Source organism: Caretta caretta, chromosome 15, assembly GCF_965140235.1.
Source record: "Caretta caretta isolate rCarCar2 chromosome 15, rCarCar1.hap1, whole genome shotgun sequence".
Lineage (NCBI taxonomy): Eukaryota > Metazoa > Chordata > Testudines > Cheloniidae > Caretta > Caretta caretta.
The window spans coordinates 23,641,889-23,660,951 of NC_134220.1; the positions used below are offsets into that span (position 1 = coordinate 23,641,889).

The 19,063-nt window shown below is 42.8% G+C and overlaps 1 protein-coding gene and 1 long non-coding RNA gene across 9 annotated transcripts in view; one reads left to right on the top strand and one right to left on the bottom strand.

Moving 5' to 3' along the window:
* The window catches only part of LOC125622783 (uncharacterized), a 375,814-nt gene that overhangs the window by 343,070 nt on the left and 13,681 nt on the right, over positions 1 to 19,063 (top strand). The window lies entirely within an intron of this gene.
* TMEM132B (transmembrane protein 132B) overlaps positions 1 to 19,063 on the bottom strand; it is a 421,597-nt gene that overhangs the window by 43,834 nt on the left and 358,700 nt on the right. For all 5 annotated transcript variants that reach the window (XM_075120021.1, XM_048821144.2, XM_075120018.1 and 2 more), the window contains one exon: positions 15,938 to 16,081. In XM_075120021.1, the coding sequence (XP_074976122.1) occupies positions 15,938 to 16,081 (144 nt within the window). The remainder of the gene's footprint in view (positions 1 to 15,937; positions 16,082 to 19,063) is intronic.

Below are 19,063 nucleotides of genomic sequence, written 5' to 3' on the forward strand. Positions count from 1 at the left end.
CTCACCTTTTAATAACACACCATGTTCCTGCGGTAGGTATCTCTGAAGTCAGCTTGTGGCTACTACAGCCATTAGACGCCGTTTACTGAAATAACTCTATTAAAGACTCGTGTTTTATGCAGGCCATAGATGTAGTCCTATTGCTTTAACTTGAAAGAGCACCTTTCTTTCATGGTTGTAAGATGTTTGCTTTTCTATATTTTGCTCCTTTTTTTTGTTGTTGAACATGACTTAGCCTCTGCAGCACTATAGATTGCTATAGGTCACCAATTTTTCAATGAACTCATGTTCGATGCAGGGCACGAGCACAGTCTTATTGATTCAACATGAAGGAACACCTCCTTTCACAGTTGGACGCTTTCTTGTGTAGAAATATTCTGAAATATTTAATACACTTCATTTCTAGCCATGCATTGGGGCGTGAGGGGGATTATCCCACTAAGATTTTATTCAAAATAGAATTAAAACAACACACCAAATTCATTTTTCCAGTTAAAACTTTTGGTTTCACTACAGTGTTTAGGACACTTGAATTCTTGGAAATGTTTCCACAGTTTTGTTATATGTTGAGGCTTAGATCCTACCCTCTGTGGCATAGATACAGCCGGAAAGGCATAGAATCAGGGTCTAAAGGAGCTCTATCCACAGCTGAAAAGGAAAGAGTTCAACAGCTCATGAGTTGCAGGAGCATGGTAAGTTGATCTGCAATTATGCAGTTGCACTGGCCATCCTTTTCCTTCCATTTGGCACCCAGTGATGTAGATGCAGTATCCATAGGCTGGAGTGGTAGCTAAGAAGCAGGGGAAGATACTGCTCTCTGCAAATACTCCTGTGCAAAGCCTGTTTAATTAGGCTTTACGCAGGGAGGAAGATTTGGGCCTCATGCCTCATCTTCTATGTACTGCATATTTCTGGTAACATTTCTTTCTCATACATACTTCCTTAGCATTTGTTACCTTGAACCTACTCCTCCCCTCCTGAGACACTTAGTACATTTTTAGGTGTTTCAAGCCCTTCCCTGAGATCATTGAAGCACTTTCTGAACTCAGCACTGATTGATGGAGAAATCATTCTTAAATCATAAGGCAGTTGGGGAAGAGGACCTTAAAAGCGCTCCACAAAATTCTTCAGGATCATTGCAGGACACAGAAGGAGAAGAGACCTCTTGAGTCATCAAGTCCAGGCTCTTGCTATCGCAGTCAGCCCTGTCATATAATCCCATTCATAAACTTATCATGCTCCATCTTAAAACTAGTTAGGTTGTTTGCCCCCATTACTCCCGCTGGAAGGCTGTTCCAGAATCTTGCTCCTATGGTGATTAGAACCCTTCTTCTGATTTCCGGCCTAAATGTATGCAATACCAGTTTATAACCATTCATTCTTGTGCCAACATTGTCATTTAGCTCAAACAGTTCTTGGTATTTGGCCTCCCGGCTGTGTTCATAAAGATTATCCTCTCCCAGCCTTCATCTTACTAGACCAAACAAGCCATGCTCTTTTAATCCTCTCTTGTAAGACAGACTCTCCATTCCCCTGATCATCCCAGTCGCTCTTCTCTGCATCTGTTCCAGGTTTAATTAATCTTTCGTGAACATGTGTGACCAGAATTATTCGAAGCCTTCCCAGCCCAGCCCCGGACACACACACGACTTCAGTGGAAGCGTCAGAAAGGATTCATGTTCCTTTGCAAGCTCCTCTGTGCATGATTCAAACAGCCCGAGACTGGAGGCCGCCTATTGCAAGAATTCAGGAGCTCAAAGCTGGCATTAATACATTTCCCCTCACTAAAATTATTTACACTCCACGAGACTATCAATAATAACATAAGGCGATTAAACAAGCCCGACTGTTCAGTTTTCAGAAGAACAGAAGGACTCAGCAAATGGCTGCCTGTTAGACTTTACACAACGGTACTCAACAACAACAATTAAAAAAAAAAAAAAGGCTGTAACCCAAATATTTATCATTACAGATAAGGATGCTGGGAAACATTTATACAGATGCAGCTTTTTGATTTATTAAAAAACAACGTGAAAGAATAATGGTCTGGTGATTAGCCTGGCCATTCTTATCTCTGTATTGTCTAAAATTTTAGGGCTAGAACGTGCCAACCTCCTGTGTGGACGGAGAGCGGGCTAGCAGGCTGGGCACAGCCAGAGCGCTTGCTGTCCCCTGGCCCCAAGAGCTACATGATGCTAGCGCTGCTGCTGGACTCCTCAGAGAGGGCAGGGCCATGGTCTCACACCTGTATCGACCAGCTGAACGAGCCCCAGGTGGGATGCGTGGTGTGGACACCCTGATGAAGAGTGATGAACTGTGTTCTATGTCCTAGAAGCCACCAGAAACCAGTCACAGTAGCAGAGCATCTGTAGCTAGGCCATGCATGTTTGTGCATGCTCAGTGAGCATTGTTATTTGGGACCCTACTGGGTGGTTTCTGCATAGTGGTGTTTCATTGTATAAAGAGCAAAAGCACAACACCCTGCCATCTCTGGTTCCCCCCTGACCCTCCCCAGAAGGAGGCCCTCACACAGGGTGGAGTATGGGATGTGCCAGAGGTAGGAGAGGCCATTGTAGTCGATGTGCAATTATGAGCATCCTATAACTTTCTCCAGGGCAAAACCAGCCCAGCACCCCACAGAATACAGTAGGCGCAAGCCGTCACCTCCCCGTGCCTGCTTCAAGCACCAAAGCAGGGATGAACAGAGCCATTGTACCTGGCTGAGAGGCTCTGCTCCTGTAATCTTTCCTTAGTCTCTTAGCAGCTGTATGCCTGCTCTCTGTAATGTGTAAAATGAAGCATTATTCCAAACATGGGAATGAATTATTTATCCCCAGGAAGGATTTTCTCCTTCTGTAGCGAATGTCTCTGAGACTGGTCCCTTTGTAGCTTGGGGAAACCTACAAGACTGTGGCTGGTGTGTAACAGGGACTCTTTAGCTAACTCTTCCGAGATACAGCTGTACTGTGCCATTCCCACTTATTAAAAACTTTGATTCACAGGAGGGAGGGATAAAAAGTGCACCAAGGCATTCTCCAGTGGCAATGTGTACTTTTGAAAGGCTTGTCTAAAACAAATGTTCTGCCGGCAAGGAACAGCGGGCTGCCCTGTATACGCTTAATAACCAAATGCTGAATATCTTTTCTGATGCCCCTTTTTGCACAGTTTCCAGAAGGAAACCATTTTAAGAGATCACCTTGGTGCATTGATTTGGGGACTTGACAAAATCAAAGCTTACATTTATCTGTAGTGCTGTAGGTATATTATATTTCTTTGCAGCAGGCGGTGTGATCAGCTGGCCAAACAGCATTCGGGACTGGAAAAAATGACATCATGTTCCAAAAGACTGAGGGCATAAAATGTCACCTAGAATGACAGACAGCAAGCACCAGGTAGGCTCATGCTGTTAAAAACTGGCTTGGAAAGTTTTTACGTGCTGGGCCTCGATGGAAAGGAGTGAATTAAGGAAAACAATAAGGAAGAACATACATTAACGTCACCCTGAAGTGGGTAATGGGGAGTGTAAGAGATCAAAATAAGCACTGTGTGTCTTTAGATTTTCATTTAGTCTTTCGCATAAAAACATAGTGAGAGACCCTTTGGGGAGGGGTGGAAATTAAATCCAAACAGTATTTTCAAAAGGACCAATTGGAAAAGAGCAACTAAATAATGCATATGCATAGGAACTATCATTTCCTGCTAGCAGTTTATCCCACTTGACAACAGAGCTTAGAGCAGAGAACTCTGCTTGCTGTCAGTCCTGCTGGGTAATCTGCATTCTCTGCTCCCTGGCTAATGTCATTCTCTCCTCACTGCTGAGCTGTGCTGGATATTTGTACTAGTAACTAAATAAAGGATTACCTTTCAGAGTGTCCACAGCGTGGTCGTCTTCTTCAATTGTAATCTCGTCAAGGCTAGACAATGTTCTGTGCAGGGGGGGGTCTAAGCTCATTGCCAGCACTCTGCCAATAATATAGCAGTAAAATGCAAATAAATGCCTAGGTCCTCTTCATTAACGTGTATATTCATTTCACAACCCTTGTTTGATACTTGCGAGGACCTTTGTATCGTTGCTCGTTATTTCTCCATTTATGGCACAAATTATCTTTTCTTTGGCTTACCGCAGATTTCCAATTTGGACTTGCATTAATGGTTGTGGGTTCTTTGCAGTGGTCCAGTGTGTAGCAGGACTGTGTCATTCAACTTATAATGCAAGGACAGAACTGTCACCTTTTGCCCCATCTTGAGTCATACAGCACCCTCTAGCAGAAGCAGACTGGACATCCACTGAAAAACACACCAGCAGAGCATGACCTGAAGAAGAGCTCCAGTTGGTCCAATAAAAGATATTACCCCACTGCTTTGTCTTTCTAATATCTTGGGGCCAACACAGATACAACAACACTGCATGTACCAGCAGAGTAACGTTTAGTGATCGGTTGTATCCTATTTAAAGACAAGTTGTACATAGTTTGAGGCTCTTATCCTTATTTTATGGGGTAAATAATACTACTTGCATGAGTAAGGATTACTCATGGGAGCACAAGTTTAGCAGGATCAAGACTTAAATTAGATTAATACTCATCATCTTTTAAATTTTGTTCAGTGGTTAGAACGTCTCATCACACCTTTGAGATCACTATGAATTGACTGTGGGAAAAGTGACAAATAGAACTTAAAAGAGCTAGGGCCTACCCTGAAAACAAAAGGAACTGAATAATTTCCTGAACTGAATAAAGTGATGAGTTGTTGGCTAAAGCTGAGCGTATCACTTCTAACTCCTCAAGCATTAGCTCTGTTGTAACAAGCCTGCCTTCAGAAGCCATCCTACCAACGCACCCACACATTAAGCACTTATTCTAAACCACAGGCTTCTCCAGTCTAATTACAACTATTGCGTCACCGAATGCCCTCAATCTGCATGAAGTGCTCCTGCTGTTGTGGAGAATCTAAGCCTCCATTTTCTCAAAACAAAATTAAGTTTCTACTCATAAGGTTCTAAATAAAAAGCCCCAAATCTGAACAAAATGTAAAAAGATCGTGTTGACTGCCACAGTCTACAACAGTAGCTGTAAGTGTGAACAGTACCCATTCATCCCATAGGATGTTAACTCTGGAACCTATTGATGTCATTTAAAATGCCAACGCTGTTAACTGTGTCACTGCCGATCATTTTAATAGAAACACCCATGCTAGCTTATCCAACAATTACATACTACTAGCCACACCTTCCCAGTAGCTAAAAGCCTTAACATCCACCTACCCAGATGCCAAAATGTATCTTCCATGCTGGCAGCTTTTACAACATCACATCATGTTGTCCATACAACATTCTGTAGCACACCGAAAATTTAAAGGCAGAGTAAAATCAACTGAATCCAATATCCAAATAAATAACAGAAGGGCTATTTGTTTTTGTATTTAATTCAGTGAAAGCCCCCATGTTTTAATTCCCCAGGAACTGCCAGCGAATTTCCAATCTGTCACACCGGAGAGCTGCAACATCCAGAGGCTTTGTCACAAAATTTAGGTGCCACTTGATGCTGAACATAAGGACCTTGATCATAAATATTTTAATGAGGATTTTAAACCATTACTTTATGCTTATGAGAACTACATGGACCCTGCACTTAGGAGCTGATTCCCATTAACACTGAGGAAACTTTACACCACTCTGGCAGTGAAAGTGGATCTGTATCTAGCAATATAAAAAGGCCTTAAAGTGATGCCAGTGTAAATGAGAATCAGGCCCTAAGAATCCATGGGGGAAAACAAAATGGCAAATCCTGCCATCTTTATTCAAGCCTTAGGAGCTGTTCCCATTGAAGCTAGTGGGGGATTTGCTGAATAAGGACACCAGCATTTAGCCCCAAGAAGCAAGGGAAAGAAGGAAAAGGGCCACACAGTGTGAACATCATCCATTTCCCATCTCCTGTATCACAGAGTTAGTTAAACTAAGCATGAAAAAAATAGTGTAAATTGCCCAATTGGTGTCAGCCCAATAAATCGCTGATGTTCTTTCTGATTGGATTTAAATAAATAAATAAATAAATAAAAAGCCTGAAAAAACACAGTCGGGCACCAGTTCTTTAAGGAAGTCTTGTCCTCAACAACAAGGATGCACAGCTTTCCAGTTGCCTGTACATTTCACCTCCTACAGCTCTACCTATGAGGAAAACAAGATCATCTTTATTCAAGTTTCCCCCCACATGACGGGAATGCAAAAAGAGACCTCTCCCCCTGAAGGAGAAAGGTTGCTGGTATCTGTCAATGGCAGGTGCTTTTTATGTCAAATAAATTTACTGTAGGTACTTCAAAATGACGGTGGCGTGTCAGCCTCATCAGCTCTGTCTTCCAGTCCAATTATACCTCTCCAGGGAGTGCATCTCGGAACACGTTACCAAAATGCAGGTGTGGATCAATTAAACTACAAAACGTACAGCTTTCAAAATCTGATTAAGGCCCACAGAACCAAGGGAGCGCAAAGTGAGGGCCCGATCCTACAAGATGCTGAGCACCTTCTGAGAGCTGCCAACATTCCCAGGGACTTTAGCAGGAGATCAGAGCCTCAGCACTCCTTGGCAGGCACTTAACACATTTCAGGATTGGGCCATTAAGGATGAAGACATCTCTTCTATCCTGCTATATACCTAGATAGCAAAACGGAGTGCACAAATCATCTTTACTCACCCCTCAGGGGGTGCGCTGTCATATGCATAGCATTATTTCCACCCTACATCCATCCCAAATGGAGCAGGAGCTACAGGGGCATGTATCATTCCTTCCCACCAGGTTCCACGACAGTGGGCTGTATTACCTTTTTCATGGAATGAATTATATAACCCCACTGTCTTCCATACAGTCACCTGGCTGTAGCTGAGACCCCTAAGGGTATGTCTACACTGCACCTGGGACAGTGCTTCCCGGTGCGGGTAGACTGATACGCTAGCTCTGCTCGAGCTAACGCACTGGAAAAGGCAGTGTGGCCGTGGCTCGGCCTAACTTCCCAAGTATGTACTCAGGGATCAGGCGGGTTGTTTTAATTACAGGAAAATAACGTTTGGAAATGTGAATTCATTTTCCGAGCATGAACAATAGTTGAAGTGGTATAAAGCTGCAAACTCCAGGAGGTTCACACATCCCTAATTAAAATGTTTAAGTGGCCCATCCATTACAGTTTATAAAGCAAAATTAATTTGCTGCAGAATCTGAGGTGAAACTTTTAAGAGTTTACCATTTTCTGCCCACAACAGTTTGCTATTGCTAACCTTGTTCTGGCTAATTTGGCCAGTGTTCTCTCAGTTCATCTCTTAATATGAAATATTCAGTGTTTATCCTCAGCAATATTACACTTCAGACTCACATAAAATACTGAAGCACTCGTTTCCCAGGATTAGGATCAATGCCCTTTTACACTGTTTGCTCTAATGGCAGCCAAATACTAAAGCCGCTGAGTTTTGTCTTCCTCTCAGCAGCACCTTTGCTGAAAGCTGTGTGACTGCACGTCATCACACGTGTTCTCCTCCCTCAGACAAGACATTCCAACTACCTTTGAAGACCCTGTGTATTTAAAAATAGCTTCCAGAAGACACACACGTTATGCCATAAGCTGTCTAAAAAGTGCCAGGCTAATAAATCTTTGCTATATACCATTGTGAAAGTGTCGGGTCTGCCTTACAGCTTTCATGTATTTATCTTCACACCACCTTTCTGAGGTAGGGAAGTAGTGGCATCCCCATTTTACAGATGGGGAGCTGAGGCACTGCAAGGCTAATGGCTAGCTCTATAAAGGAAATGAGTGGCTAACTGCCACTTTAGGCACCTACATCCAAAATTTAGATCCTCGAGGTAGTCATTCCACTACCACTCTCACCTGAAGGGCCCATTCGGGTGGGCATTTTCCGAAGCTGCCTAGCAGCTAGTGCCCTACCCAGAACAATGGGGGTGCTTTTGCCTTCCACCCCCCCGCAACTTTTAGTCCAGTGGTTAGAGCACTCCCCCAGGATGTGAGGGGCCCAGGCTCAAATCCCCACTCTGGCTGATGTGGAGCAAGGATTTGAACTCTGGGCTCGTCCTCCCAGGAGAGTGCCTGAATCACTGGGTGATGGGTGGATCTCCCTCAATCTCTCTTGTTGAAACTGTTCTACTTGATATAAAATCCTTACATACTTATCGGAACAGAGACTTGAATTTGGGTCGCCTAGGTCACTGGGGAGTGCCTTAAGCACTGGGCTACAGAGTCATTCTCTCATTTTCTCTGGCCCAATGACTAAGTATTTTCCATCCTACGGCTTGGTGATACTGGTCCAGTGACACCAATTAGCGCCTTTTTGGCCCTCTCCCTATCCTGAAAAAGACTGACTGGACCTGGGGTCTGAACCCACTAAATGGAACCATCTCACTCCCATTGGCTGAGGCAGTTTCAGGGCAGCTTGCTGCCCATGACCATCTGTACTGTGGAGGGATAGTGTTGGCATCTCCTGTTTTGTCTTTGCTGAACCTTTCAACAGCACTGAACTAACTGACTTAAAAAAAAAAACTGGCTAAAAGGCATGCTGTAATAAACCAATTGATACCAAGGTAAATCCATCAACCAAGCTGGCTTCGTATTTCCACTGCTTCCAGAAAGGGTTGAGTCCTGGAGTGAACAATTTCCTTGAGAGCGATGACTGGGCACTGAATAAAGCTCTTAGGTAGTCTGGTGACAGACACTGTAGAAATGATAGACTGATAGATAAGATTAGCCTTCATATTCCTGGTCCATGTTATTTACAGTAAGTTACACCCTTGATCAGCGATTTTAATGGCAAAGCAACAGGGGGAAAATGGTGGGTGCTGAGCACCCACCGGCAGCCCCCCTATCAACTTCCCCCCGCTCCCCAGCGCCTTCTGCCCACCAGGGGGCCTCACGGATCAGCGCCTTCACCTCCCTGCCCGAGCTTCCCACCCACCGCGATCAGCTGTTTCGCGGTGTTCAGGAGGCTCGGGGTGGGGGGAGGAGCAAGGCCACGGCGCGCTCAGGAGAGGGAGCGGAACTGGATGGGAAGACGCGGGGCAGGAATGGAGCAGGGTCAGGAAGAGGCAGGGGCAGGAAGAGGCGGGTGGGGGTGGGGCCTTGGGGGAAGGGGTAGAGTGGGTGCAGGGCCTGGGGCAGAGCATCCCCCTGGAACATTGGAAAGTCGGTGCCTGTGGCTGGTGAAAGAGACAAGCTTTCAAGCTGCACAGAGCTCTTCTTTGGGCCTGAAGTAGCTCTGTGTAGCTCGAGCGCTTGTCTCGGTCACCAGCAGAGCAGCTGGTCCAATAAAAGATATGACCTCACCCAGCTTGTCTCTCTCATATCCTGGGATTAACAGAGATACATCATCTCTGCAAACATTGCAATAATTGGAAGTTTGGAGCCTTGACTACCTTTGTGGATCTGGGCCAAAGACTCTTAATTCTGTCACAAAGACATTAAAAACCTATCAAAAAGAGCCAGGCCCCTTATGTGGCTGATCCACAGAGAACATGAGTCTGTAACAGGCCCAGCTAAGGAGCATTAGCTCAAGCGGGAGCACTTCATGCTTTTAGCTCCGGAGGGTCCCGTTTCAATCCCTGCTATGGCAGCTGTCACATATATGCTTAGCATGTCACTGAAAAATTACTATCCTGAAAGGCCCTCAGCCACCTGGCTCTGAGTATGGAACAAGTGGGGGTTGCGTACCCCTTCATCTGCGCTAATCCAGGGTTGCCATTCTGCACTTGGACACTTGAAAGGACCTCCTGCCATGTAGGTAACAGAGAGGCTGAATCTATTTAAATAGTCCCCTTAGGCCTTTAGCCCTAGGGGCAACATTTTCAGAATTTGGGCGCCTTGGTTTTCAGATGTCCCAAGCGCCCATGGTCTCCCCACCTCAGCATCTCTGAAAATCACAGTAGTCATGTTCAGGCGCGTAACTGTAGTGACCCGGGTCTGAAAAACGTTAGCCTCCGCAGTTAGCCCATCCCACCCAGACATTACGATTTAGCTGTCCTGCAGTCGCACCTGGGGGAGCCCTAGTCACGAGCCAGGACCCCATTGTATTAGGTGCTATACAAACACAGAAGCGGAAATGGTGTTTACACTTATTCCTGTTCCAGAAAAGCTCATTCCCAGAGGTATTCTTTATCTTGACGTAGGCCTTAAGGACAGGCTAGCAGGGGAGGGGCGGAGTATGTGTGATCCCCCTTCTCTCCTATGAGGTTTCTCCTTCCCTCCGTCATGTTTCAATCTATGTCAACCACCAGCTTTACTGTTCGTTACAATATCAGATAAAGAAACGAAGCCCTGTTAGCTACAGCTAGACGGGAAGTAGTGGGTGGTGGGAGGGGAAATTCGGTCTTCTACTGCTTTACCATTAATTATGGAGGATTCAAGATACGGTTTGCAGTACTAAAGCAGTGGGCAGAAATGGTTTGAATTTGACCTTCATCATAATTAGGCAGCATATTACCAGAAAGTGAGGAATAATGCATTAGAGTGCTTTCCCCTGGCAAGCTAACAAGGGACATGCATTCTCTAACAGTCCTCAGGATGTTATGACACTGGTGTTTTCAATATATGCTTCTGCTTAGGCAGAAGGCGCCTGATCCTAAGTACAGGGTGTATCATGAGTAACTGTGCTGAAATCAGTGGCATTGCATGGGTGTAAGATCTGAATCAGGCCCTGTGAATCTAATAAGTGTGGTTGAGAGTCCATTCAGTAAAGAAAAACTGGGCTAAATTCCTCTGTGGTTTAACTCTACTGAAACAAATGGAATTACAGCACAGATGAATTTGGCCCATTGGTCTGGCCCAGTGACTTTCCATTGTCACATTCAGCCAGAGAGAAAGAAAGAAAGGCAGTGAGAATGTCCAATTGGGGACCCGGGGCCCAGTCCCCGCTGTTACAATCACTCTTTCATTATTTATCCACTGTGGAACAGCTTCCACAGGAGAGCCTGAGGGAGCCCCACATGACAATGTGCATAGCTCAGTGGTGACCGCACTCTCCAGAGAGTCAGGAGACCCCTCTTCAAATTCTTTCTCCTCCTCTGGCAGCGGGGACTGAACCTGGGTTTCCTACCTCCAGGGCAAGTACTCAACCACTGGGCTAACCGTCATAAGGTGGGCAATAGGTAGCTCCCTGAGCACACCTACCAGATCAGGTCCTGCACTCAACTTAGGCAACTGAAATGCTTTGAGAGAGACGCAGCAGTGTGCATGTCCGGAGGCAAAAACTATAGTCATGAGTGAGTTTAGGTGGCTACAGGATTCAGCGGGAGTTTTGTGGATCACAGTGGAGCAAAAACTGGGATTTAGACAACTAAACTCAAGACTTAGGCACCTTTTTGGATCTGGGCCCTACATATTTATACAGCACCCAATCAACATGGTATCTAGGCAGCCGTAAATGTATACATACTTGGTAACATACATAAATAGTACATGGTTATGCTCATTTACATCAGTGTAAATCCAGAGTGGTTTCACTGAATTCAGTGGAATTACATCACTGTAATTCAGAGCAAAGACAGAAATAAGCAAAAAGAATTGTCTCATTAACAATCTACTAACTCATAATCTACCAAAGAGACATAAAAGGTTAAGAATGCAATGCTCTCGGTTCTGGCCAACAGAATATGACATCTCTGCAATTAGGACGGAACAATACAGGATGGAATTAATGGTGTAAAGAAGCACAAAATTAGTAAATTACATCCAACCCAACTGACAACTTTTATGAGAGGGTTTAACTTTGTATGGCACATGGAAATGTGTCTGGAAGTGAAATCAATATGGACTTTTCAAAAGGTGCTTATCAAGGGGGGCAGCTACATGTTCTTTCTGAAATAGATAGCGAACCCCTCCGCCCGTGTCCGTGCTAAATTCCAACTCAGATCATTAACAATCGTGAGTTCGAGCCTGCTAAATTCCCAGCTAAAAACCACATTCAGATGGAATTAAGGCAGAGAGAACATAACAATCATTAGGGGTAAAATACATTATGAGGTTGTTGCAATTATCCAAAAAAATAAAATTACTCCCACTTTTAGGCCCCTTTACATGACTAAGGTGAGGTAATTGGCCTTAGCATAAATGAGATTCAGACCTCTTGCCTTTGGTTAATTACATAATTAGTAATATAATGGTCTACCTGTTCTAATAGCCAAAGGGCGTGCATGGTCCCATGGTCCCAGGTGAGAGTCTCTTCTATCAATTATCAATCTATCAATTTGATGCCAGAAAGTTTCACATAGCAGGCTAAATTAAGCACTGATTTACACCCTGTTCAGTCTCTGAAGCAAATGGGATAATATAGGGTGCTGAATTTGATCTACTGTTCTAAGGTCTGATCCAAACCCCAGCCAAGTCAATAGAAAAGTCTCCCATTGACTTGAATAAACCTAGGATCAGGCCCTTAGTTCTTATTCTGCCCGAGAATAAAACCTATTTTGGAAAAAGAAAAGAAAAGCAGTCAAAGGGCAGGAGCCTCGCTTTCACAAAGTGTATAAATTCACCACTGCAACTGGAAAGCTTGTCTCTTTTCTTAGAGGTCATGTCAAGCCTTATTTAGTTGCCGGCTCCAGTGGACCTTTTAAATTCAGGAACCAGAACAACTTCATGCCCAGCTTTGACAGCATACCCATATGGAGGGCTGCTGCTTGAACTAACTGGATTTTAAACAGGCAGTGTTTTGAAATGTAACACCTCCCTATAGGCTGCAGATGTTAATTTTATTAGGGAGGAAGTCTTTTTCCTGACCTTTTTATGTCTAACGTGATCCAATCTTCTCTAAACACAGAAAATTCTAGAACTAGTAGACACTTTACTAATACAAAAGGTAAGTCCATAAGCTCTGTGTTACAGACCTGTATCTGGTTTTCTGAAGTGAAAAAAACCCCTCAGTTCTTGAGTTTACAAGAGCAACAATTCACTGTGAAAACAACAAGGAGTCCTTGTGGCTTATAGCCCACAAAAACTTATGCCCAAATAAATTGGTTAGTCTCTAAGGTGCCACAAGGACTCCTTGTTGGTTTTGCTGATACAGACTAACACAGCTACCCCTATGAAACCTGAATTCATTGTGAAGTGATAAATAACAGAGCCACTAATCAGATAAGAACAGCAGCATAGTACATAGCAAAAAAATAAAAGTGAAATTTATAGCGGGCGACTGTGCTCCTTTGAAAATCAAGTTGGTCACATGTGGAGATATTCATTCATGTGTCCTCTGGTAAAGACGTCAAAAAAACTGGGTTGAAAGCAAAAAGGAAGTGTGATTTTATTTCAGTGGATATACTGGGAAACAGAAACACATAAGGCCTGACTGGGTCTCATTTACACTAAGGTCCATTTACACCCATTTGGCAATGCGATTGGATCAGAAAGCAGTCACAAATTTAATTACACTGCCAGAGTGGTGAAACCCGGAGTCACACTGCAAATGAGAACCAGGCCATTAAAGTTTACAAACATTTTACTTAAATGCACAACAAATAACCCCTCCCCATCAACTCCCCCTGCAGCTGTACTGTAAATTGGTCTCTGTTAGATAACTCAGAAATTATTTGTGTTCATGAAAACGAGAGCTAAGTGTGCACCCCCCAAAAAAACCAAAAGCAAGCAAACGTTGCCTGGCTATAGATTTTGTCACCAACTTAGGTGTTGGGTTGGAGTTTCTGGGTTAGAGTGAAACAAAAAATACAAGCAAACCTGAACAAACGTGCACAAAGCCAGCTAGCATTGGTCTGGGGACGTGAAAACCTCAACTGATAACATAATTAAGGAAGCTGCAGTCAGGAAAAATTGTTTGTGGATAAAATACTGTGTTGAATTTGATGATGAGGGTGATGTAGTATGATTTCCAGACTTCAAGACTCAAAGCCTGTTTTTATGGATACAGACTAACACAGCTACCCCTCTCATATGTCGTATGATTTGGTTCAGATCCTTCCAGACCTGACAATAGAACATCACTATAGTTCTTTAATCAATTACCTTATGTAGAGAATTTGAATGGAATTTGAATTGAAGTGCATGTTGAGTCCGGTACACATTTCAGCACAATTCCTTTTTGTCCACATGTGGCATGAGAGAATTTGCTCACGTCATAAAATGCAGCATGCCAAAGTATGTCTTGGGGTTTTGGGTTTTTTTGCGATTTTTATCAAGACTTACAAGATACTGATGAAAACACCTCCTCTTCTAGTAACACTTCTACAAACACCTTCTCTAATTTGACAATAGATATCCTAAAATTTCACCAGTAATGTTACAAAATAAGTTCTTTAACCCACTCCCCTTTATTGTCTTTGGAGATAAATTGAAATGTGTTTGGTTACCACATACCAGATGCAATGGCTGATAATGAAGTCATTCCACGTTTTTTTTAAATAAGACAAGAGGGTGAATTTTTGGATCCGGTGAAAATCCATGTACATATACTTCAAAATGAATAATAGGTTGACGATACACATTTTCTTGTTCTCCTAAGATAGCATGAAAAATTCTCTGACAAAGTATGTGCTATCTACTAAGACCTCTATGGTCTTATCTACAAAAAAAGGTTACAATGATGAGTTAAAATACTAAGACATGGACTTTGGTGCTTCAAATAGCAATCTACAGAGAACATATAAATATGGTTTGTCAGATCTAGAAATGTATTTAGAGAAGACACAATTACTATCTAGAAGACCAGAAGGAATGTTCTTTCTCAAAGGCTGCAGAGGTAGTTAGTATGAAAGTTCCTGGGTCAGAGGATCTCTGTTTGCAGAAGAGGTAAGTGTAGAGCCTTATCTTCTGTAACAGGTGTGTCCATGCAACTCAGACAAAGAAAAACAACTACCATTCCCAGACTACTCTTTGAAAACTCCATAGAGGTAAGGATAAAGGTAAGAGAAATCCTACTCAGATCTGATGCTTATGCACCACCAACAAAAAGCAGACATAATAGACACACAATTCCAGTTAAAATGTTTTTCTACCCTTATGTCTACATAATAATAATTTGAATGACTTTGTTTTATATGGTAACAACAGTGGCAAAGTTATACAGTCAATGACTTGAAAAGGTCATATTTACAATGCCTTTGTCTCGCCAGTGATTGGTGTTAATATAGAGGGAACCGATTTAACCTATTACATTTGAAAGCAAAGTCTGCTTTTGCTACTGTAGGTGGGACAAGGTGGTTTAAAAAGTCATAGATCTTACTATAAAGAAGTTTTTTACTGGAATTTCACTCTTGGTCTAATTGTCACTCTTATACACATCACAAAGCCACCTCGGAATTTGGTAGAGTGCAATGTCTTTGCTTAGGAGAAGCTCTGGACTGGAAAAACAAGGTCAAAAAGGTCAGGAGTGTATTAGCAACCTGGCAATATATCAATCCTAGCAACTCTTACTATTTATGTAATAATGGGTGCAGAAGGACTGCATGGCAACAAGGGTGCCTGAATGACGGATTGATTCTTCCCAAGTATAACACCAGACAGCATGTGCTTCCCCCTCAGCAGCATTGATCTGCTAGCAAGCAAAAAAAGAAGCAGGGCCATGATTCCATTCTCCCTCTTTTGGTGGTTCAGCACCACTGAGGGCCCTGCACTCTCCGTGTTCATGCATTCATGCTGTACAATCCAGGGATTCACACCAGCCTCTCTGCTAGGCACACACGCAGCACCTGCATTGCTGGGTTCCACAATACAGAAGGGGCATGCTCTCCCTGCATAACTTCCAGAAATCAAATGCCCTTTTGAACACTGACACTGGATCTTTTCTGGGTGGGATTCCATGACTGCAAAGTTGAGGGCCTGAACTGCCACAGAGAGCACAAGGTCAGAGATTGTGGTTGGCTTCTGTTCAGGGGCACGATGAGGTGGGGCAGAAAGGGGAAGCTCCATCTCTCCACTTTGCACACCTTAGTTTAGCCACCATACCTTTATGACGTCTTCATCAGCTGATTTACATTCAGTGGACTCTGAAACATCGATCACAGAACCATCCTCGTGCACAGCAACAACTTTCACCGGAACAGATACCATCTTCCCTGTCAGAATGGCCGTGTTGAGGACTTCTGTATCCTACACAGACACACACATGCACAAAAAGGGGATGCACGTTAAAGAAGCATGGCCACCGGGCACAATGTAGACATTTCCAGTGTTGTCGGAAATTAGTCATGATGCTTATTGACCTTCATCCTTGACTTGCAATTTTAAAAATTAGGTGCACTGCTAAAGTAATTTGATGATACAAAATAGCAAATTATTAATACACCAATAGATATCGCCAGCATGATGCAATAGATCAGGTTTGTTCTGCATTCTTCTTAATGCTTTGCAGAAGACAGGGTCATATGTCACAATCTTTATAGAGCTACACAAATCTTTCCATCCCTACCTCCCAAGTTATGTCAGTGGTTGTAGATGTGGATACCAAGTGTTACGATAAAAGGACTCCCCCCCTCATTGTTTCCCAAATTCTCCTTAAAAGATGTGCCTGTTATGTGGTTTCCTTCTTTGGGGGCTTGAGTGAAACCTTCATTTCATGTCACATTAGAAAGAGATGTGGCATCAAAAACAACAGAATGCCAAATGCAAATTTTAAAATCTTTCCCCATCAAAATCCCACCTGGAGACATTGTACTGGCCATGAAGCCATATTTACATTCTTTGTTCTCCATTAGGTAAGGCATGTTTTGTTTTGTGATGTTTTGTGATGTTTTGTGCAGTAAATGACTGTTTAATGTTCATTTATGTTGATCAGTCTCATTTATAACCAGCTGCCATCAAGTAGGGAGGGACAGCATGAGTAAAAGAAATAGATGACAGAAGCAGAAGTGAAAAAAAACAAAACAAAAACCCTGCAAAGTCCTTACAAGGACTATAGACTGAGCAAGAATGAGAACCGAAATGTATCACCTTGTGGAGAAAAAAATGTAGATTGCAGAAGACATATAGGATCAAATTCAGGCTGCTTCATCCATGCCAAAACCATTGGTGAGCAACCTGCAAACCATATACAGTCAGACATTATACATATACACACACAGTAATATGCTTGTGTGTGTATATATGTAATATATCCTAGGACCCATACATAATGGTGAGGTGATGCCCCTGTGATAAGTTGCATTTCACCTGGACCATTTTATCACAATGCAATTTTCCAAGTCATTCTTCCATAAAGGACTTTTTTCTTCAAAGGATCAGGTAGAAAAATACGTCCCACAAGGGACATAATTAACAAGTACAGCTGAATAATCGTACTTTTGAGAACTCTTTCCGGTGGGGAGGGGAATATGAACCACATAACTCTCCACTCAGGGCCTGATCTAAAGCCCATCAAAGTTAATGGAAAGACTCCCATTGACTTCAAGGGCTTATATGGGCCCGGCTGATCTCACCTATGTCAGTTTTGCACCAGTTATTATACCAGTAACCAGCAGTTGTTCCTGCTTTACACCAATGTAAGCAAGAGGAGAATGGGGCCCAACAAGCTTCATTTTAAAAACCAATTGGTGATTATCAGCTACATTGACATCATCTTTGGCACTAGTGAAGGTTAATGCAAAGGTTACAAAAGGATTGTTATTCCTTTTGTACACTTCATCTGAACCGGGAAGCTGAGGACAAGAGAATAGGTCTAAGAATTGACACATCACTAGCCCATTTATTTTTGGATGTTCTGAAATACTTTTATCTTGATCTTGACATAAAGTGTTGCCCCGTGTTCCCCTCAGCATGTTGAGAAACTCGCCGTGCTGATTAGCAGTTGCTGCATCACAAAAATAAACTTCACTGGGAGGAAAAGTTACAATATAAAATCAATATCTCAGATGCTTGGATCCAGTGTTGTGCAATTACAATAGCCTGTGTTAAGACCTTTTTACGAGTTAACTATTTTCAGACTCCAAAAATGTATTTCCTCTGTGAGAAAGAGTGTGAAGTCTGAACTGAACTAATTGCCTTTCCATAAGATATATATATTACATATTTTTTAAAATGGATCTTTGACAAGTAACAACATTTCAGAGAGACTCAAGTAGGTGTCTTTTATATCTTTGTAGTAGGGCTTGTTAGAGACGAACCATTTCCTGAATTTAACATGTCTGTAGTGATTATTACTGACAGTGCCTGAAATCTACAGAAGGGTAATAACATTGATTTACAGGTCAGCTGGCATAAATTGGCAGAACTCCACTGAAGCTGATGAAACTATGCCAAGCTTCACCAGCTGAGGATCTTAACCACAGAGACTAAAACGTCCCAGATGTGAAATGGTAAACACCCGTGTCTGGCTTCTGTAAACTGAGGCTTTTTTTAAAAAAAGTATAGATAGCATACAAAAAATGGAATTCTATTAACTCATGTGGGAGCTGCATATTCATATTGCCTGCTCTATCCCTGAATAATAATTACATAAGTGTTTATCTCTAATTCCTTCTCTGTACCTGAATGCATTAGCACTTCAGCAGAGCTTTTCTTAATTACAACTGTAACCTGCTAATAGTGTTTCTTTGTTGTCTGAAGGAATCTACTTCTTATCCAGCCTAGGCTAAATTAAAATTTAATACAACATCAGGTCGCAACAGAACTAGGAAGCAAATGACAGCTGTTTAATTAAAACCTAAACCTGATTAGATGGCACTACTGAGAGAAATACTCTAGAGGAAGAGTAGAAAACTACCAAAACTCCGGGCCAGGATAATGGGTTTATTTGAATATGAATAAACCCTATGTGCATCTACTGTAAATGTTTACAACTCATTGCTTTGGACAAACCGGGGAGTGGGGAAATATGAATGGGAGACTTGTCAAGAGTCATGATAAAGCTGTGATTGCCAACGTTCCCTATTAACATGGTGTGTGCGTTACCGAGAGTAGGGATTATTGAGGAATGACTGCCGTGGATATTAATGAACCCCCCTCTATGAAACCCACAAGAGTGGTATGAAAATCCCAAATAATTAGGCTTTAAATAGCTGTGCTGCATAGCGCGGTGTCTTCCCCTGAAACACATGGTCATAGCCTGGCCAAGGAACTCCGCCGGGCCGAGACTTG